The following is a 23432-nucleotide window of genomic DNA, read 5'->3' on the forward strand; positions in this document are numbered from 1 at the left end:
ATGGGAATCACTTGGCAATGAAAATCTTGTCGCTTTCATAAATTTGTGAAATAGTGTGGTTTGTGACACAATCATACTACAGTCACATATACATACATTGGTTTACAACCCAACACTCATTACAGCATTGCACTATTTCAGTACCTGACATTTAAAAATGCTTAAAACGTGGTGAGTATATGAATGAATATATCTAACAAATTTACTAACAGAAGCTACAGTTGAAAGGAAGAAGAGAAATTGAGAGAGGATTAGTCATAAAGGAAGTAGAGAATGACTGAAGGATTTGAACAAAAGGAAAGAAGTAAATATTTGGCAAGCAAATCACATAGCAAAACTTGCTCAGCTTGGATTACTCGTAGTGTAAATATATGAGTAAAAGAAGCTGTGTTTGTTGGCACCATTGTTGGTACGTTCAGAAAAAAAATATGAATTTAAAAGCCTAGTGATTTTACCTTGATAGGTAAAATCAAGGGTAAACACTAAAAAGGCAGACGCTCATATTTATTGAGTTTTTAAATTAATTGAAACTGTATGCTAACATTTGTGATCATTTAAAAATAATAATTGAATTAGATTACAATTGGCTCTAAAGTATAACAAAATAAGAATCCCAAAAATGTGGTATAAAAATGTTTTAATGTGTATTTTATAAATTACTTTTTAAAAGAATTTAACTTTTTATTAACTAACATATTTGATTAACCAAAACACCCCACTTCCTAGACATGCTGAGAAACTGGGGTCATGACACTGAAATGAAAACAGCTGAATGCCCATTGGAAAATATCAGTGTGAAGCCTCTTGATTTTTTTTACAACTCTTAACAACTTTGATTATTTTATAAGTGGACCAAGGATATTATTATCTATAGTATTAATTTTTTTAGTGTTCCGAGATAAATGTAGCACATTGACCTTATATCAAAATCATGGACAAGGAAGCTGCCATGATATAGCTAAATAATATCTCCTAATAAGATATGGCAAATACAGAACTTGTGTCAGGTTCAAATTAAACCATTCATTCCAAGGTTATTTGAAGTATACACATATTGAAACTTTAGGTAGATGTAAAGTATCTTGTGGATCAAATCATGCCAACCTTTTAATATAGTAGTGTGCATTTCAACTTTCTCACTTCTACATAGAAAATTTTAAAATATGAGTTCTAATTTTTTTTTTCTTTTTAATCGACAATGTGTTTAACAATTCCTGGCTCTCTACTCCACCCTCAGCCTTTGATATAGACTTAGAAATCTGTGATATTAAATCACATTTCACACCATAGTATTTTAAAAGTTGCCATAATCTGTAAAACACCTTACCTCGCCGTATCATCCCTGTTCCTAGTTTTTCACAGCCTTCCTGGTAGTCCACTCTCTCTCAACATTCCCATTTTATTTGTTGCAACTTCCTTGCTATTCCACTATGCAGACGCCAATCCAAGCCTACCCATTTTATGTCTTTGTTCTTTCTCTGAATTGCAGAGATTAATACCTTATCTTTCAGAGGTGGCAATAAGATTGTGAAGGATTTCCAAGGGCTAGTTAATTACCTGTGTTTTGAACTTTTGCAATCACTTCCTTTTTATGTATATATCATTTTTTTCTAAACTCTTTTTTCAGACACGTGTCAATTCATATATTTTGAATCTAATCATCTGAAATGTTTTAATTAAAATAAATATTATGTTTCCCCTTGGAGAATCTTTACAACATTAAAATAAGAAAGCAAGCACAATATTTATAGGTAACGAATTACACATACACATAACCAATTTTATTTCTATTTTACATTAAACATGAGAACAGGATAATAATATGCATGTGTGCAGTTTATTACTACAAATGAAGTAATTGTAAAATTCTACAGCTAAAATTCTTGGCTCCAATTTCCTTTTCTTACATTTATTTCTTATTTCTCGAGTCCAATGAAGTTCTGGAAAATATTGATATTAAATAATCAATAAGAATATATTCAAATGGACTGTTTTCTATCTTCTTCTTCTTCCTACTATTTTTCCTTTTATTCACATTAATTGTACTAGTACTTGTTTAAGTATTTTATTTTCCACAAAGTGAGTAATTGTCTGTGGATAGTTTTGCGCAATTATGAGTAAATTTCTAGTTAAATCTTTCTTTTCTTTAGAAATTCTTAATACAGTTATGTATTTTTGTAATAAATTTGAAAAATTAATTTCCAGATAATGAACTAATAAATGCATTATTTATTAACATTATAAATAATGGCACTTTTTTTTTTTTAAAGACGAAAGACCCAGAGCTTCACCTTTTTCTGAATGATTATACTTCAGTCTTCACTGTCACGCAGACTGGAATCACTCGCTACCTCACCTTACTTCAACCAGTGGACAGGGAAGAACAGCAAACTTACACTTTTTCGGTAAAGAGATTACATATATATGTATATAAATATATATACATATATATGTATGCAAGAGAAAGAGGTGTCTGTTTAAAACTACAAAGGTCAATGATTTGAAAGGAAAAATGCAATATTTTCAAGTAATAACAGAATATAAATAATAAAAAATTCTTCACATATATTCCTCTTTTTTCTGTTTGTAAGTTTGTGTAGTTTATTACCATTCTTTCCAACAGAAAAAAGACAAATTTTGAAATGAAAACAAGAAAATGGGAATCTCACTCTTCACCATACACTCATGATTGACTTAAATTGAGATATTATAAAGTAGAATCAACAAAATAAAAAAATTATTTTCTAACGTTTATTTATTTTTTTATTGTTATTGCATTTTTAACTTTGTCATAGGGTTAGGCCAGTGGTTCTCACTGGGGATGATTCCTGCACCCACCACCCTCCCCATCCTGCCCTTCCCCAGGACCCATTTGCAATTTCTGGAAAGAATTTTGAGTGTTACTCTTATGAAGAGGTGCTATTGGCATCTGGTGGGTAGACACTGAAGATGCTTTTAAACCTTTTATAATACACAGGACAGCCTCCCACAACAAGAATTTGTAGGTTAGGTTAGTGAAGAGAGAGAGAGAGAGAAAAGTTGACAGCTGAATAGAGGTAAAAAGGAAGTTCTATTCATTATCCAAATTTCTGAGCTAGATTTTATTCAAATATAGGGGGAAAATGAGCTGATAGAAAAGTGTAGGTAATGGAATTTATATAAGGAGGGGTTTTTTTTTGGGAAAAGCTTACACAGCAAACTCAGAGCTTTCAGAAAACCTAAAGAAAACCTAAAGTCCCCAGTTAAAACTTAGATACAGAGTGGATTTCAGAAGTCATTCAGAACAAGGATGGTAGTGTTATAGCACTGATTTTTTGGTGAGACCTTCTTTAAAAGTTAATGATGTAATTAAGATATCACTCTTAACAAATGCCAATGGGTCCTTTAAAAATTGTGATTTTGTGAATTATTAAAAAATGATATTACGTGTTTAGGGCACCTATTTTCTTCACTGATATGAACATGTTGCCTGTAAAAGCAACTGTTGCATTATAAACAAAACATGTAGAAGTGGAGAGTATTTTACTATTAATTTTTTAAAGGTTAACTAGTAGTTAACTCCTAAGAATTAGCAATGTTATTGGCCATTTCAAGCCTCTAAGACATTTTACATATCAGCTTCTTTAAAACGTGCTTGCATTCAATACATTAAAAACAAAGCAGACTCCCCATAATTGCTTCTTAGCACATTAAAACACTTTGATTATATGTACTATTATAGTTTTATTACTTCCTTTTATCAGCAAACATTTTAGCACCCTTTTAAAACTGTAAATTACATATGAGAAACTTCTTAAATTGTAGGAGTTAATTCTGTACTGCTTATGTTTGCATGAATTCTCTATTAAATGTATTTTTCTACCCCCAAAGATAACGGCATTTGATGGTGTTCAAGAAAGTGAGCCAGTTGTTGTCAATATTCGGGTGATGGATGCAAATGATAACACTCCAACCTTCCCTGAAATATCCTATGATGTCTATGTTTATACAGATATGAACCCTGGGGACAGTGTCATACAGGTGAGGATATTTGAAGCAATTATTTCCTTGGGCATTATACAACGCATTGGTGAAGACATTGCTGAAGAAATGAAAGTGAATTTCAGATTTATTGTATGGCATAATTTAGCTTAAAAAGCTTTAAATTTATGTTTACTTTTTGAATGAAAGTATATCTACATGGACTTTAAAGTAGAATTAACTAGATGTACACATAGCTGTTTGACCTTTTATACTTGATTTTTAAAATGTAATATATTGAACATATTTAATTAATATAATGAGTATATTTAATATACTGAAGTTTCAAGCATTAAACATGTAGCTTAAAACTTCAAATTATTTTGAACTCTTGTAGAAATGGGTTAAATTTCCTTTACGGCTAAATACAAAGGACTGTATTAATAAATTGCTGGGTAATACTATTAGGCATTGATTACCTGGACATAAAATAGAATCATTACAATGGGAAAAATTAAGATTAGATAGTAAATTGTATCTTTGGAAACACAGAAATATGGCAAAAATCTTTATCCTTGATTTATTTTATTTTTATCATTAGCTGTACTTATTACATTTAAATAAATTGCAAGTTATCTCACAATCCTTTTTGTGTTCTGTATATAAACCATAAAGAAGTAATAATATTCTTCCGTGAGGATTTTTAGAAATCTGGTTGACTCTAGTACTTTCCAAACTGGCTGTACATCAAAATTATCTAGGGAGTTGTTGAGAAATACAGATGAGCAAGATTCACTTCAGCTTTCCTGGATCTGAAGTAATCTTAAGTAATACTTAAGTAATCAATGTAAAAAAAAACCCAAAAGGTTTAAGTTGCCCAGTCATGTAAAGACCACTGATCTATATTTTCCTCTACATCTGAGAGTCAGATTTAATAATTTGAAATTACTCTCAAGCCAGGAAGGTCATGATTCTTTATACTTTTTAGAGTATTAGAAAGGCTCCTAATTATTACTAAAGTTTATATATAATATATAACATAAACTATATAATAATATAGAATATAATATATAATAGTACAGTATATAGTGAATACTAATACATAAATTTGTATACCTATATATTTTAGTATTAGATAAATAGTTCAGAGCAGTAAAAAAGCATTCCAAATGCCTCAACAGTGTACTTAAGTCCTTATGTTATGGTTGCTTTTCTCTCCAGCTTCATCTTTGGCCCTCTATTTCTATATGTATGTTTCAGTCCTACTGAACTATCATTTCCAGTTACCTGAATGTGCCTTGCTCTTTCCCATTTTCTCTAATTATCTCCTTTACCTTGATCTCTTTCCCTTCTATTTATAGCTTGATTACTTTCTCCTGTTCTTTAGACTTTTTACTTTGTGAGGAAGCATTCCTTGGTAGTTTTCAGTAGATAATTCCTAGTAATTTTTCTTCCTTAATAGCTCCTGTTCTTGCAACCCACCAATAACAGTAGTTTCTAGCCAAGATATTATGATACAGTGGTATGTCCTCATCAGTGTGAAATGTATGGGAAGAAATAGTTAACAATATGTCTCATGGCTTTTGTATACGATTTTCTGTTAACCGAGAACACTTCTTCTCTGATCTTTTACAAGGCTACTTCACTGTCATCATTCAGGACCCAGCTCAAAATATCACCTCCTCAAAGAAAACTTTCCTAACAGCTTAGTGTCAGTAGCCTCCCAGCATACACACATACATATACACACCCTGTCACACATTCTTATTCTATAACTTTCTCTCATCACTTTCATAGCCAATATGACCAACTAAAATTATCTTCTTTTCTTCTTGTCCCCACCCCAAACTAAAAACTCCATCAGTGGCCATCTGTCTTGTTTGCTACTCTAATACCAGCACATGCCAGACATACTAGCCATGCGGTAAATATTTGTTCAAAGGATGAATTATTACCTATTTTGCATGATATAATTGTTAATATAAATTAGAGATAATTCAATGATACCCCTATTTTATTTATTGGATTAAGATGTGCTTTCTTCAGTGATATAGGAAGGGGTAACATTATAGACTGAGCACTGAAAATTCACCTAAAAGTGCATCCATGTGAATGTCCTCTTCCATGTATGTGGGTAGTCGGGAAAAGGTTTCAAACAGCCGCGGTACATTTTATTCATGTCTTGGTTATGGCACTTGTCATATTGATGAAATCCACCTTTTTTACCCATTTGTCTTGAGGGCACAACTATAATTTGTTTCTGTATCCATAGTCTGTGTATCCATAGTGCCTGGCATATAGTAGATGCCTAAACTAGTAGATGCTTAATAAATGTTTATTTGAGGATGAAAGAAAGAAAGATCTGTAAACAAGTAGATCTGAATGAATGGGGAGGAATAAGTGTATTGGTCTTTATTTCTAGTGAACGGATGGACCTAGAGATCTATATTTATCTTTACTGAGGCACTCTTTCATAGGGAGTAAAATTATGGTTTATACAGATAAAGGAATGAAAATTATTGTCATGTTCTTATTTAATTAGATCTGATTCTCATCTCTATAATAACATAATTGGAAATAAAAGTAAGTTTATACAGAAAAACCAGCAGCAGGGAAAGTAAAGTGTAACTAAGAAAATGATAGCAATTATGTGGTGGAACCGTATCTCAAAAATGTTTGCCTTGGGGGATCAAAAGCTTATTTCTGGCATCTGCAGTCTACAAGAGTTAATTTCCCTTATGTATCTCTTTATAAAACACTTTTTGCCTTGCCTTTAAAGAGTCATATTTTATATATTTCCCTTTGAAAATCTATTTGAACATAGATTGTTGTTTTGGTCTATGTGCCTCTAATTTCTTATTTAAATGCCAAGAAATGAAGCTTTTTAATTAGTATTTTTAATGTTATTCTGGTATGTGGTAAAAGAGTGGTGTGGCTATAAAACATCCTCCAAGGGCCTAGAAATAAAAGGAAATAGATTTCCCAGTGAGAGAAAAAATTTAAAACAGAGCAAAATAATTCAGAACTGTGATCTGCAACTGCATTTTAAGGGTCATAAAATGGGTTCTTATGCTCCATTCACCACTAACCGTTCAATAACCTGCCTTTCCTCACTAACTCCACAGAAGATCAACTGGTTTCCTCTTTGGTTAGTAATCTGCTGTCAAAAAGAGTGAAAGTGTTAGAAACAAAGGAGACAATGAGCACTCCCCAGCAAAGAGAGCCTTGGAAAACAGATTTTAAGTATTATAATCAGATCATTTTCAATGTAGACATGAGACTATCTTGTCCTGATGTAAGTACATAATTATTTGAGTCTGCTGTCATCTTATTATGAGGTAGCTGACCTTGTCCACAAGCGTGGATCAGTTGGTCATAAAAATGTGAGTACTACCCAGGTTCTTGTTAAATGTTCTCTAGTTATAAACTAGCCTTCTGACTTTATATCTATTATGCTTGCTTATTGTAAAAAGGAACAGGGTGATTCTGACATGTATGGTTCATGAAATACACTTATGGGAGCATTGCCATAAAACAGCAGCTGCATCTTTCACAACTGAAAATTAGGTGTAATCAGATTATGAGCACAGTTTGCGTTAAGAGAGAAATTACTGGCATGAGTATGATTCTTCTCTTCAGTTCATGCAGTGTATTTTTTGCTGCACAGAAGACAATTTTGTAGGCCATCAATGAAATCTTCCAGGTTGACTCTAAATGATATCTCACTCTGTTGTCTTAAGGTCTCATTCACACATTGCTAGTTTTCTTGAAAAACCAATTGCTCTATATTAGAGATATAGATTTTTATATATAATATTAATATTTTAAAGATGTAGGTTTTACTATTTGTAGTTAGCTATCCTGTCTGTACTCCAAAGATGCTATTCCTAGACTTTTACAATTCTCTTAAATCAATGGTTCTTAGTCCTGAGTATTAGAGTTCTGAGAAACTTTAAAAAATATTGATGCCTGGACTACACCCTGAAATATTTTTATTTAAATGATATGTTAACACATAGTAGAGTCACTTGGAGAGATTTTATTTAATAAAACAAAGCAGCTCTAATATGTAGCTGATTTTGAGAAAAACTGCCTTAAACCTTAACAGTATTTTTTGTACCCTCTGAAAAATGGAATCTTAATTTATTAAGATGGAGTCCCTCATGGAGTGGCGTCCTTTGATTGTCACCCACACCTCTTCCCATATTTCTTGTTTTTCAGTGCTTACTTTCTTTTTTCATGTTTCTTACTCCTCTACACTGCTTTAAAGTCCACCCCTTCCCCTCACCTTCACCTGTGCTCACTAGTTATTCCATTATTTCAATTTTATTTTACTACAATAATCTCTTCCTCTCTATTGATTCTTTCCCTTTGGCCTATAAGCATTTTTAAATCCTCCCATGCCGTGGTCTAAACACTGTTCCCAAATAAGATTTCATGCTACTATCTAACTCTGATATTCCAACTCTGATGTATTCAAGTATTTGGATTGATAAATCTAGATAATTTATTATGTATTTATGCATAATTAATACATAGTTATAAATCTGGCCTTTGCTCACATCATACTACTAAAATCATATAAAGTCATAATTCTAATGAGTCAAATACAGAAGTAAATATTTCTCAGTATTTAATCTATGTAAAACTTTCAAATTTACCCTTTTATGGAAAACCTCCCTGGTTCTCATCCTAGTTGTCTGGTGACTGAGGGACTTCCTTGCTGGCTTCTTGTTCAATTCTCAATCTTTCAATGTTAACATTTTCCAAAAATCAATATATAAATTTCCTCTCTTTCATCTATTCCCAAGTTTTCAGTCATCACTTTTATGTGTACTCATGTCACCCAAAGTTAAATGTTCTGTGATGACCTGAGCATCAAGCTGTTGGACATGGCAAGGTATCTGTTGGACATGGAAAGGTGGATATTTGACAGGCAGCTAAAACTGGACATACTCTAAGATAAATTGACTAATACATTATCTTTCTTCCGATACAAAAACACACACACACACACACACACACACACACACGCACACACACACAGAGACTCAAACATACATACCCTGTCTTCTTTGGAGGCAATTATATTTTGAAGAGCCCAATTAATCTTGGATTACCCAGGCTTCAGGCCAGCAACTATAGTCATGTTTCTTTTCTCCCTCCTTCACCTGCATGCATCCCGATGATTGTCCGATTGTCTGGTTTCTGAAAATGCTGTTTCAAAATGTACCTGTCTGTCATCATTTCCTTTTCCATGCCCATGCACTGCCATACATTAGGCTGCTACAGTAGACTCTGACAGACAACCCTATTTTTGCAGGTTCCCCCACCTCACTGCTACAAATGATTATTCTGAAACACAGACACAAGTCAAAATAGGTCCTTATCCTACTGAAGGAAGAGTCTAATCTCCACACCATGTAGTCAAGAACAGCTATGTAATACTTCAAGTATTTTTGTTTCATCTCATGCTACATCTCTCCATGTAACCAACTTTGAGATTATATAGAGGGTTTGTTGCATTTAATTTCAGCATAGAATAGCCTTCCTTTTCTATGCCTATTGATATCTCTCTCAGGTTTTAAAATTTAATCCAAATTATACCTTTTTTCATTCTTTCACACACAGTTCAAATGTTATTTTTTAAATAAAGTCTTTATTTTCATAGCAAGTCAGAATTCATTGTTCTTTCCATCATACTCCCACATATCTAGGTGGCAATTCTATCTCCCATACATTTTACTGTGCCTTGCATTAAAGTTAGCTTTTACATCTCTGTCTAACCTACTGAACCATAAATTCCTTTTAGTGATCTCTAACCACCAGTGGTCAGCACAATGACTTCCACACAGTAGGGATTCACCAAATAGCCATTGAATTTATTTCCTCAATTAATTTGCTCTCAATTAGTTTAGAAAGAATCTCATTCTAGAAATGCGTTCTATTTGGCTTAAGAATTCTCTCTGCCACACACAAAGTGTTATCTCCTATAGCCCTTTCTCAAAACGGTCTCTAACTTTTTAGCCTCAGCCAGGCTATCCCTTTACTTACTTAATATGGAAAAATACATTACATTGAAAACAGTCCTGATTACTAATGCTGTGTCACAAGTCATTGAATATTAGAGCTAGAAATTACTATGAAAATATTCCTTGTTCACAGACTGATTTTATAACGAATTTGAGCTAGTACATTGATAAAAAATTGGTCCAAATTCACAATGTTTGTAAGTGGCAAAGTTGATGTTAAATCCAATTTAAAGATAATAGTATCTGTCACCAACACTTTAAATCAAGTATACTCCAATAAAAATTTTTTTATAATACAAAAAAACATTTTTAAAATAAGGATAATAGTATCTGGAACCAGACTAACCAATTGTGTCCCTTTCTGTCACTTTGTACCCTATGTAACCTTGCACAAATAGCTTATCCTTCTGTACTTCAGTGTTCTATTCTTTAAAATGTTGCTACTAGTAGTACCAGCTGTATTAAATTTGTTATATGAACTACTTCCATATGTGCATTGTAAATGATAAATCTTGTATAAAGTCATCCAGTTATTAATATCAATTCATTCTCATGAATTATATAAAGTATTTATAATAATTAATATCCTTTACTGCCTTATCTGTGTATATCTCTATGTGCCCTGTATATTATTTAGTACCCTGCGAAGGACGTATAAACATTACATATAGAATTATATGTTAAAATTATTTTTATAATTTCCAGTATTATAAACAAAATTAGGATAAGTCTATGTAGTATTTTAATGACTTTGATAATTTATTGTATGTCAAATAATGAGATTGTTCTCTGTGGTAAGTATATGTGTGTACGTATATGTGTGTTTGTGATATCATGATTAAAGTTTGAGGGGTATATTTATTTAAGGTCTTAGTGGGGTATAGTATTTTAAGCAAATACCAGATAAAAATTTGATGAGCAAACCTTTCAAAATTGTAAATATACTCTTACATTTGTACATAATTTTATGTCTTATATTGAAACAATTTAACTTTACTAAAGATCATACAGTTTCTTACCTAAACCCGTTTGCAATAGAATCAAAGCTTATAACCAAAATAATGATTCTTAAAATATATAGTTTACTCACTTGTGTTGCAGACTTTAATTATATTTGAAGTTTTATTATATTAAACATATTTTGTTGAAATGGCTGATATTCATGAAATTCTGAATACAAGTCCCTTATCAGCTTTATGATTTGCAAATATTCTCTATTTTTGTGTATCATGCTGTTAGTGTCATATCTAAGAAACTTTTGCCAACAAGAGTTCACGAAGATTTTCTCCTATATCACCTGCTACGAGGTTTATAGTTTTAGCTTTTACATTTTACATTTAGATGATCCATTTTTAATTAATATTGCATATGCTGTGAGATAAAGGTCTCTGTTCATTTAAAAAAATCTTTTGCATATAAATATCTCAGCAGGTTTTATTCAAAAAACTATCTTTTCCCCATAAATTACCTTGGTATCTTTGTTGTAAGTCAGTTAGCTATAAATGTAAGAGGTTACTTCTGGACTTCTGTTAATCTGTATGTCTAACTAATATCAAAACTACATTTGATTGCTGTGGTAGATAGTGTGTTTTCAGATTGATAGTGTAATTCCTTCTTCACTGTTTTTCTTTTCTAAAATGGTAGCTATTCTAGGTCCCTTGTATTTCCATATAATTTGGGGATTAACTTGACAATTTCCACCAAAAAGCCTGATAGAATTTTGATAGGGGTTACACTGAATCTATAAATCAAATAAATTTAAAGAATTTCCATCTTAAAATATTGCATCTTTATATCCATTAACATGGACTGTCTTTCCACATACTTTTAAATTTCTCTCAATAATGTTGTAGATTTTTTTTTTGAACGTGCTAGTTTTAATTCATGTTGATTCCTGTAAGCATTTGACTGTCTCCAGTATTTCCCCCAGAATGTTTTCAAGAAACGGATATCATTTGGCTGATGTCTGCTTAGTGACTCCAGGCTGCTTAATTTATTGGACAGAGGTAGTAATTTATTTTAAAGATAACATGATTAGTGGGGAAATTTATCCAGCTAAATATTATATATTTTATTTTTCATACATGTTTGAAGTGCAAATCTGTGGATATTCCATTTGTAGGACCAAGTCAACATGCCCATCCTAACGCTGTATGCTACAAGAACTCTTCTGATGACGGAAGTTTGATTAAAATGCACTGGAAGATGAAAAAAAATAAATTAAAACGTTTTTATTTACGGGGCAGATTTTCCCACTAAATTAGGAACGGGCTGCATATACCTATAATCTCATAGACACTGATCACAAGATCATTGAGTTGTTATTGAATTAAATCCCCACCATAGTTTAGTTTCAGGGTTTTTCACAAGATGTTACCGTTTTCAGGGTATTCTGAGTCAGTGTCTCAGCTCTTTTCTAATCTTGGACCACCAATAACTCCTTTAAAATATTTTTGTTTGCATGTATAGGGACTTAATTTAAGTGGATTCTGACCCACTCTTTTATTACTTAGTGTTGAAAGTCTGAAAATTTGTATAAAGCTATTTGAGTAACAAACATAGAATTCATTTTTTGGCTTATTTGGTAAACTTCCTACTTGCTAATGATTTCTGTGGCACTAGTTGTATTCCCTGAATATATTATCTTATCTGTGGTTGGCTGACTCTGCAGTTTGGGGGTTGTTTCTATCACCTGTGCTTTGCAGTACTGTTTGGTATTTGCAGCACCTCCCAGACAGGTGCCTTTTTCAATTTAATTATCATCCAGCTTTCTCTTTTCCAATATCATTTATGAAAATGTTAAATAAGACCAACCGTAATACCTATATCCCTTAAGCACGTTTCTCAACACTTCTTCTTAACTTGATGCATTGCCATTTATCACTAAATTCCTTTAGCCAATTTCAGTCCCAGGAAGAATGTTAATATTGAATCCAATTTGAGCTAAATTTTACTTAGGATTTCCTGAGACATTGTGTTAAGTGATTTACTATAATCAAAATTGATTTCTCCTCTGCTACCCCTGTCCTCTAATTTTCTAATTTTATCCACACACAAAAGAGAATACGTTTGTCTGGCTTGAATAGTTCTCCATAAATATATATCATTCATTCTGACTGTTTCTGCAAATTGTTTCCTTCTCCTTTGCCTTTAGGACTACGTCTGTCATCCTCACGTAAGTCCCAAAATCATTTCATGAAATGCCTTTCCTTCTGGCAGCCACATCTGTTCACCCCCAAATACCCAGTCTCAGACTTAGCTGAATTTATGCCTCTTTTTCAAATTTCCTTTTTTTCTCTCAATTATTTTTGTTGCTGCTATTTCTATGCACATTATCATTCTAAATGTAGTGTGTAATAAAAATAGAAATAGGCTATGCACAGTATATCCCCTTAAGCAAGATGAGGTGCATAAAGTACTTTGTTTACATTTCATTAGGATAGTTAACATGATCCTTTGAATGGGCCATTAATTAACACAGCATTTCTGAAATTGAATTTAAATGTGTAAATGTGTAGGTAAATGTGTACACTTGCATTTTATCTAAGAAAGTGCACCAGAATGTCCAATAGCCACCCAAAGAAGTCTGTGGATGACAAAGAACTGCTACTTTATAGAAGTGAAACTCATGGATAAGAAATACATAATGTCAATAAATAAGAAAATTTTTTCTGCAACTTTATTTATTACAACCCTGTGTTTTCTTAATTAACAGGAAATTTTTGCTTTCCTCTTTTGTGTAAACTGAGGCCAGCTTTCTTTTCTTTATCTGTCAAAGGATGAAAACAGAAAATTCTGTGACTCTTTGTAAAATGCGTATGATAAGATTTCCCAGTAGAATCTTTTTTTTTTGCCCCCTTAAGTAAATTTATATTTATCAGGAAGTCCATGAGGCTTATTTAACATATTAAATCATAATGACCTTAATTTGGCTTTATGAAATTAATAATGGTTATTCTCTTTTCATATATAATGACCCAAAATAGTCTTTAACTATTGCATATCATTTGCTCCAAAATGATTATGAGTATGTGCAAATTAGCCTTACAGATGCTCATGTGGTATTATGTCAGGGACTCTGAATTGAATTCCTTTTCTCAAAAAAAATATTTCTTGGGCTTGATATTCTAATTTTCTAATTAGATATTCTACAATTGGAGATGCATTTGTTTGCTTTTGAAAAGGTAATACTCTAAGCCTTATCAATACTTTATAAGTCATTGTGAACAAGTTTATAAGAATTTTTGCTAAAGCCATGTGTAAGTAAAAAGAATTACAGGACAAGAGAATCTCTGGGAGATGGGAAGGAAAACATTAAGACTGGAAAAAATTAGAGCAAAAGGAAGGATGGGAATAATGAAAGCAATTCATTTTTTCCAGGCCTCCGTCCTTATTAATATGTTTGTGTGACAAGAACAGGTGATAAGACAAGAGAAAAAAAAATTCCTATAGGGACAGGCTTTTCTTTTTTTTTTTTTGCTTTAGGAAATTAAAATAGTCTTCAAGATTCAAAATCTTTTATCACTCTCACAAGAACAAAAATATCTTTCCTGATGTGATTGCTTCAGCATTAGAACACAGTAGCCTCAATTCAAGAGAACAAGAGTGTACATGTCGAGAGAACATTTTTACTTACTTTGTGTGTGTGTGTTTGAAAGCAAGCTTCTTTTGTTGGGGGGAAAAAATGACAAAATGGTGAAAAGTTGAGTCCCAAGAGGATTTATGTTGTTATTTTCAATTCCAGCTCACTGCAGTCGACGCAGACGAAGGGTCAAACGGGGAGATCACATATGAAATACTGGTTGGGGCTCAGGGAGACTTCATCATCAATAAAACAACAGGGCTTATCACCATCGCTCCAGGGGTGGAATTGATAGTTGGGCGGACTTATGCGCTCACCATCCAAGCAGCGGATAATGCTCCTCCAGCAGAGAGAAGGTAATTTATATCAGAAGCAATGCAGTATTTTCATCGCTCCAGTTTAAACCCCATAATTAAGTTTAAGATGCAACGCAAGCATTCTTTTATCTTATAAACATCTAAATTAGATCAGAAAATCAGAGAGACTGGATTCTCAGGAACTGCATATTCTTCTTAGGTCAAATTGTGGGAAAAGTACAATAAAGTCAAGATTAAACCACAAAATAATTAACAGTGATTTCACAGATGTGAAGGATGCAAGTCTCTTTTGGGAGGGGGAGTGGGAACTGGAAAATATCAGAGGCATGTGTCCGCTTTATTAGTGCAAAGCAAGTCTGCTCATAGTGAGAGGTCACAGATAACATGTAACGTGATGCCTCAGGGTTTTGAGGCCATCTCTCAGTGTCCGAGTAATTATTTAAAAAATTTTTATACACATATACAATTTATCTAGAAAATCTATCTATATATTTATGTATATGTAATATAATCTCATAGATATATATGAGAGAGAGACAGTAAGAGAGAAAAAAGTAAAAAGACTTCCAACTGTTACAACTACATCTATCTGTCCCCCCCAAGAGATATCCCTGAGATATCCCTTTTATTGATTTCTTGTTTGTTTCCAGACTTTCAATATGCATTTTAAGAAAATATGAAGTTAATATTAATACATTGCTGAACCTTGCTGGTTTATTTTTCACCCTCACAATGTATCTTAGGGTTCTTTCCAGATGAATACTGGATAATTCCCTTAAAAATTTTTATCACAGCTACATAATATTCCTTCATATATATGTAATACTGTTTAAGAAACCCACTGTTGATAGACTTTACGTGTCAGTCTCTCTTTAACAGACAATGAAGAAATAAGTAACATCGAACACGCATCATTTTGAATGTGTGCCAGTATATCAATACAGTAAATTCCCAGAAGTTAGACCAAAGGGTACATAGAATTGTAAGTTTTAGAGAGAACTGCCAAATTGTATTCTATGGGGCTTATAACAATTTGCAATTCTAACTGCCAGGTCTGAGTATGGCTAATTCTAAACAGTCTCCCTAGTGTGTGTCATATCAAACTTCTGGATTTTTGCCAGCCTGATAGGTTAAAAAAATAGTATTTATTTTTTTATCCATTTGCTTATGAGTGAGTATATTACCTATGTTTTCCACTTTTATTACCTTTTCTGTGAATTCTGTGTTCACAATCTTTGCCCATCTTTCTATTGATTTGTTAATCCCAGGTTACAATTATTCTGTGTTTTCTACTAGTGACTTTGTGGATTCATATTGTATGTTTAAATCTTTGTTGCATTTGGGATTTATCCTACTGTAAATAGGAGGTATTGATCCAGCAGTATTTTTTTTTCAGGCAACTGTGCCATTTTTCACATAATATATCGGATGGTTCATCTTTTTACTCATTAATTTGAGATGTTACATTTATTATATCTTTGCTTATGTATTTGAATGTGATTCTAGACTTTTTCCACTATTCTATTAGTTTGCCTATTTTTTTATGAGCTATTATCACACAATCTTAATTGTTAAGATTTTAAACTATGCTTTATAACACAGTGGTGTGAACTTAACTCATTGATTTTCTTCCTTAAAAACTTCCTGGTTACTCTTTCTGTTAATTTTTTTCTTTGACTTTATATAAGCTACTTAAGTATGTTTTTTTTACCATATTTTTATTAGCAACACCTTAAATTTATAAATTAATTACTTAGGGTTAAATAAATTATACATTGTTGGTGTTGAATCTTTCTATCTAAGAACTTTCTGTCTCTTCATTTGTCCATGTTTTCTTTTGTGTCCTTTAGTAGATTTTATTTTAAAAATATTTTCTTTATATATGTCCTATACATTTTTTTGTTGGGTTGTTTCTCATCTTTTGGTGTTATTGTAAATAGACTCCTTCCTCATTCTTCTAATTGGTTGACACATATGTAAAAGCTGTTAATCTATATTAATTTTAACCCACTTTCTTATTTAATTCTCTTATGTTTTTGTAGTTTTCCAGTTCATGTTCCTACATTATCCAAGAATATATTTTATAAGTAGTGATAGTTTGATGTCTTTCTATTTTTTTTCTTCCATTTAATTTCATTTGCTAGTACTTCCAGTAAAAATGCTTGTCTTGACTTTGATTTGAGTGGGAATATCTCCCACATTTCCCTATTATATTGGTTTATGGTTAAAAAACATATTTTATTATGTTAAGAAAGCATTCTTCTATTCTTATTGACTTTTTAAAAATAAGAATGGTCATTTATTCAAGTCAAGTAAATATCCATCAGCTATGAAGACAATAATGAATTTTCTTTTTGAGCCAATGCTAGGATGATTGATCTTAATACAGTTCCTATAATAAATCTATTTTTCATTCCTGATATAAATCCAAGTAGGCCTTGGTATTTTAATCTTGAAATAAACTGCTGGATTATATTTGTTGGTATTTTATTTAGTGAAATTAGTCCATGCTTTTCTTTTTGAGAAACTTTTGTGAAGGCTTTATATGGTTGTTATGATACTTCATAAGTGAAATAAACAAAAACCACAAAGAAACACAAAAATGAATTAATAAGTTTGACGACTATGAATTAGTTGTAAACATCTCTAAAGCCAATAAATAAATCCAAATTTGGTTCTTTGAAATATAAATAAATAAAAACATAAATAAATTTATAAACTATCAGCTAAACTAATCAAAAAAAGTGGGAGAAAGTGCAACATTACCTAATAAATTCTGAGAGGGAAAAAACATAGAAACAGAAGAAATTGAAAGAATCATTAAAAGACCACTTTGCTTTAATAGCTGTAAAAGCTTGAAAAGATGGATGAAATGGATAATTTTTCAAGAAGATGTGATTTACCATAATCAATACCAAAGATTAAGAATTCTTAAGAGATCTATAGTATTTTCCTCTATAGAGGAAAATACTACTCCAAACTATAGTAGGGCCAGGCAGTTTGACAGAAGATCTGTAACAAACTCATTAACCATTAAAACCTCCTCCAGAGCAGAGAAGAGGACATTGTTTCCCCCGCAGCACACCCACATGAGAGATTTTTCTCTTCACACCCCTCTTATCATTAATCATAGAGATATGGCAGGACCCTGTAGTTCATCATTGATATTTCTAGACTATTCTTTCTCCTTCTCCTTGATATTTTCTCTTTAATTTCATTACATAAGAATGTACTATCCAGTACTCCCTGCTACTATCATCTGCAGATGACACGTCCCTCCCCCATTTTCTCCTCTTATCTCTAACCTCATCTCCTGCTGTTATCTACAGACCTGCAGGTCACTGCAGAAGAGTTTAGATCTAGTCTGTTTGGCATTCATTTCAACAGTATGTTTGTCAAAATGCTTGGTGACTTCAATGTCCAATATGTGGTATAAAGCATCTCCAAACTTGCAGTCACTTTGGCCAAAGATCCCTGGAGCCATCCTCAATGCTTATCTTTCATTCAAACTCCAGATATAATCTTGAGGACCAACTCTAAGCTCTACCCTAAAAACATACTCAGAAACCAACAAATCCCCCTACTTTCATTATTAACATAGCAGTCCAAGCCACTGTTCTCTCTAGTGTTGAAAACCTCTTCTAATTAGAAGTCTAGTTAGACTTCTGCCTGTGCCCCCTTTAGTCTCCTCTCAACACCATGTACCTAAGTACATCTTGTCCTTGTAACTTCCCCTGAGAAATTTCTCTGATGTCTTATTTAGCTTTAAATCTGAAATTTTTGCTCCTATGGATTCCTGTATGTACTTCCAAAATAGTAAAGTAGAACCTGTGAACCCTGAAATGTAAATATAGCTTTTTTAGTGTGATGTTGGTGGGAGACAAAGGAAGATAAGGTTTTTGTCTTAAGTCTACTAGTGAAAGCAATATAAATACCTAGAACCTTCATCTTAGAGACAACTTAGAAATATAGTTACGAATAGACACCCTGTAGCATATGTTGACACATTGAAAAGAAAATTACCATACAGATTGTGCAATCCTCTAAATGTCAAGGACATCACCTCAGTACCACTGAGTACTATTGTCATATCCAAAAAATTTGACTTTTTATCTTTTTAAAAATTATACCATTTCTGAAGTTAAAGCTTCTTAGGTCTATCTTCATAACCTCTTTTTATTCATATTTTATTTTGTTAAAAACAAAGTGTTATGGATGAAGTTTTATTCATGATATAAATAATTAAAATTGATTGTAATATTATAGCCTGATCCAAAGACTTGAAATTTGTGATTTCCTGTGAGATAACATCCTTCATTGCAAACCAAAGATGTTTTATACTCCCCACAGAAACACACACACACATCAGATAACTAAAATGTCTTCAATTTACCTCCCACTTTTGTTCTTGTAGGATGTGGGGAGAAAGGACAGGCAGATTTTGAATACAGAAGCCTTGCCTTTTAGTTTATCTGCTGTTGCTAATTAACTTCATAACCTTGAATCTGTCACTTAATCTTTCTGATTTTCTAATCCTCTTTTGTAAAATGGGAGTTAAACTAGATGGTTTCTAGGGTCTTTTAAAATCATAACGGTTATCTGAGAAGTTACATCACCTCTCTTGTTCTACTTTGACCTCATTACCAAATTGGAAATAAAAACTTTCTGATTTTTATGTTTAGAAATAGAGTTATCTATATTATACTGGCTGTATTACAAAAATAAAATTGGTATTATATAGATTCTCAGTTTTATGCTTTTAAGACTAGCTATGAAATGTAATACAGGGCTTCCCTGGTGGTGCAGTGGTTGAGAGTCCGCCTGCCGATGCAGGGGACACAGGTTCGTGCCCCGGTCCAGGAAGATCCCACGTGCCGCGGAGCGGCTAGGCCCGTGAACCATGGCCACTGAGCCTGTGCGTCCGGAGCCTGTGCTCCGCAGCAGGAGAGGCCACAACAGTGAGAGGCCTGCGTACCACACACACAAAAAAAATGTAATACAAAGTGTTCACATAGAATTTATTATTTACCTCATGACTGTCCTGTTTTATTATGTGCTTGATCTATGCTGTTGAATTACTACTATTCATTACAGCTTTAATGGTATCATTTTATTGTTAATACTCTTGGCATTTCATTTTAGGAAAGCTAACTTTGACACTATGCTGACATCAGGGATAAAAAGGAGATAGCATTTTAGAAGGCAATAGCTATCTAGAAGGTTAGTGCTTATTTAAACACATAGTAGGGAAGTGTCAGGATGTTAAAGATGAAAAATGCAAGACCTTGAGTTATGATCTTCCCCAAATAACTCTAAGATCCAAGAGTGTGTGTTTGTGGGGGTGGGGGACATGACTAGCAATTCTAGCATTTGAATTACTGTGGAAAGGAGCAAAGGAAAAGGAGTAAGGGCAGATGAAGGAGACGGTCATGTTGGACCATAGTTGTTCACTGTCTTCTGCCTTGGGGAATAGTCGTTTCTGTTTTGCATTTAAAATTTTTCTTCTCTGTGGCAAAGACACAAGCTTCATCTGAGTTAGAGGTCCTTATTGTAGTGCTGTAGATATAAACAGTTTAGCCCTCTAAAATGGGAAAATATTCAAAGGGGGAAAAATAAGGAAATATACAAAGTACAATAAGTTTAGTACAAATTATAGTTTTAAGAGCAGAAAGAGACCCATATTCTGGTAAAAATTTTGTAAAGTACTCCACACCAGTAAGCTGAAGTTCTAAATATCAAAAGCAGGAAGGCTCTAACTTTTTGAAAAGAAGCTTTGAATTTGGGGTACAGGTGTGTTCTAGGTCAAAAAGAAAATGTTAATCAGTGAGGGAATCTCTTGCCTCCAAGCTTATTAAGGAGAGTTTTAGGTCAGTTTGTAGAGGAATCCCCTGGGCTCCTAACTTAAAAAGCAAGTGAGTCTACATGCTATACTCCCCATGAACTTCTGGGACAGTGGTCTTCTGAATCAAGCGTGTGTGAGAAAAACCTTGTATATCCATGGAAAATGTAGATTTGTGGACCCACATCAAAAGATTCTGATCCAATATGTCCGAACCCAAACACTACCACACTCCACTCTGGGGAGGCAAGAGGGGATACTGTGCCTGTAGGTTTTTAGCCAAGAAAAGTGAAAAGATGAGATTAAAATGTCTAAAATATTTTAAGGGATGTTAATAAGGTAAATGTAAGCTTATTTAGTTCATTCCACAGAATAGAATAAGAAGCCTTATTTTGAACAGTTAACAATAATAACTGATAAATTTGTTTTTCTATGTGGGTATACACTTATATATACATACACACATGTGCACACACACATACACACCATACATATAATCTTATTTAATCATTATGCTAATCTTAATGTTATTATTATTCTTAATTTTCAGATGGAAATAGTGAAACTGAAAGAAGTCAGTTGCCTATGATCACATGTGGTAGCATGAAAATTCTAACCCAGGAATGTGTGGTTACGAATCGAGTGCTCAACATCACTCAGCTAGGGTTATTACCAATGTGGTATAGGGTAAATGTTATAAGACTTATGCATAGAGAATGTGCTGGCAGCAAAAAGGAAGAGATTTATAAAATGTTTAAATCACTTGATAAATAACAGACATTAAAAAAAGTCAGGATTATAAAGGGTAATATCAGCAATAGTGTATATCTTGGGATGGCTGTTGGAACCAGATCACCACCTGGGAGGATAATAGGCCCACCTCATATTGACAATTAATGTATTCCTACAATATGAGAGTGGGACTCTTTGCACACTAAATTTATAACTTGCTGATATTTTTATTTTTCATCTAGCCATTATAGTACCTATAAGTTAAACTTAATACCTCTAAGTTTATAAGTAGCATTTCATCATCTATATTAATCTACTTTAAACATTTTATCCTTAAAGCACGAGTTGTAAAACAAAATTGAAAAGAAAAGCAATTATATTTTGGTTAATTTTATTGGCAAATTTTAATAATGAGATAAAATCAGAGCAAGAAAGAATGAAGATACTTTAACTGATTATGAAGTCTAAGAGATTTTAATTTAAAATGAGATTACTTTGGAACAATATTGTGATAAATTTAAGTATGAAATTTTTTTAAAGTCCCTGCAGCTTTTTAGAGGTGGTTAATATTCTATAGGTATCTATTCTACTGAGAATATGTTCAGAAACAACTTGGACTTAGGCATAATATAAGGTGATAAGCTAAAAAATCATTTTCAGTGCCTATGATCTGTATTTCTCTTAAGAGCTTTTCAAAGTAAACTATTATAGAATAATAATCTCAGAAAAATGTTTTTGGTGAGCATGTCTTTTAATTGATGCACTTAATGCAAAGAGCTTTGGGCTACTTTAAGAAAATTCTAGCCCCCAAATAGAAATTGTAAGAAATGTGTTTTGAATAAAAAGGTATGTTTTTGTTAAAATAAGTTTAAAGCATACAACTCAGGCAGTGGTGGTATGTTCTTCAAGATAGAAGACTAACTTTGTAAATTCGCAGGTCTCATTGATATATTTTTGCCAGTGTTTCTTCTGTACCAACCTTGAACATCTTCTTCAGCTTTTGCTGTGTAAAGAAATTTCAGAGTTTAGACATATCAAAAAAGGTGATTATGTCAATGCTAATGTTTTTGTCCTTATAATAATAGAATATATTTTTATCCCTCAAAAACAATGCCCATCAATCTAAGCCTTCAATTAAATCTAGTTTCTAAATTTTTATATTAAACTCTTTAAGGAAGACTTAAAAACAGATTTGGTTTTGTTTGCAACTATTTTACACAGTGATTACTTTATGATCCTGACTCTTGATATGCATTTCATTAAGCCATTGATGTCAGCAACAAAACTAATAAAACACAGCCCATATTTTGTTTTGTGTGTTATTTTAATCAATACTCTCTCTGCTGGTTTAACAGGAAGAGAGCCCCAAGACCAGCTCTTATTACCAGATATTTATAGAATATTTTTTTGCTATTAGAGAAGCATTACAAAATAAAGTCAGAAGTCAAGTTAATTTATTAGCTTTATTTGTACAGCTATTCCTTTTTAATTCACACTATTAATCTAAGTAGGAAAAATATGTACCTGAGGCATTTTTTTTTTCCTTTTACTAAGATAATTTCATAAAAACATCATCTTTTGGTGGTAGCTTTATTTTTTCATCCTTTCATTCTGAATTATTTTATTATTTCCTATAAAAATTCAGAATTTCCTCTCCTGTAAACCCAATAACAGAATATCAAATTCAGTCTGTCATTAAATGTGATGTAGATTTTTACCCGTCTTGTTTGCTTCTCTTTCTCTGCAGGCACTCCATCTGCACTGTGTACATTGAAGTGCTTCCTCCAAATAATCAAAGCCCTCCTCGCTTCCCACAGCTGATGTATAGCCTTGAAATCAGTGAGGCCATGAGGGTCGGCGCTGTTTTATTAAATCTACAGGTATGCTCCTTAGTATGAGTATAAAATTCTAGCGACAACCTTGAAGGATAATGGGTTTATATCTGTGCATGGCGGGGGAGAAAACCTCAC

The 23432-nt window shown here is 32.6% G+C and overlaps 1 protein-coding gene across 16 annotated transcripts in view; it reads left to right on the top strand.

The window, feature by feature from the left end:
* The window catches only part of PCDH15 (protocadherin related 15), a 699366-nt gene that overhangs the window by 411052 nt on the left and 264882 nt on the right, over positions 1-23432 (top strand). For 15 of the 16 annotated variants that reach the window (XM_024121304.2, XM_055081163.1, XM_024121303.2 and 12 more), the window contains 4 exons: positions 2271-2405; positions 3871-4020; positions 14737-14930; positions 23210-23342. In XM_024121304.2, the coding sequence (XP_023977072.1) occupies positions 2271-2405; positions 3871-4020; positions 14737-14930; positions 23210-23342 (612 nt within the window). The remainder of the gene's footprint in view (positions 1-2270; positions 2406-3870; positions 4021-14736; positions 14931-23209; positions 23343-23432) is intronic. The other variant, XM_024121297.1, reaches the window with a different exon arrangement.

This window comes from Physeter macrocephalus, chromosome 20 (assembly GCF_002837175.3).
Source record: "Physeter macrocephalus isolate SW-GA chromosome 20, ASM283717v5, whole genome shotgun sequence".
Classification (NCBI taxonomy): domain Eukaryota; kingdom Metazoa; phylum Chordata; class Mammalia; order Artiodactyla; family Physeteridae; genus Physeter; species Physeter macrocephalus.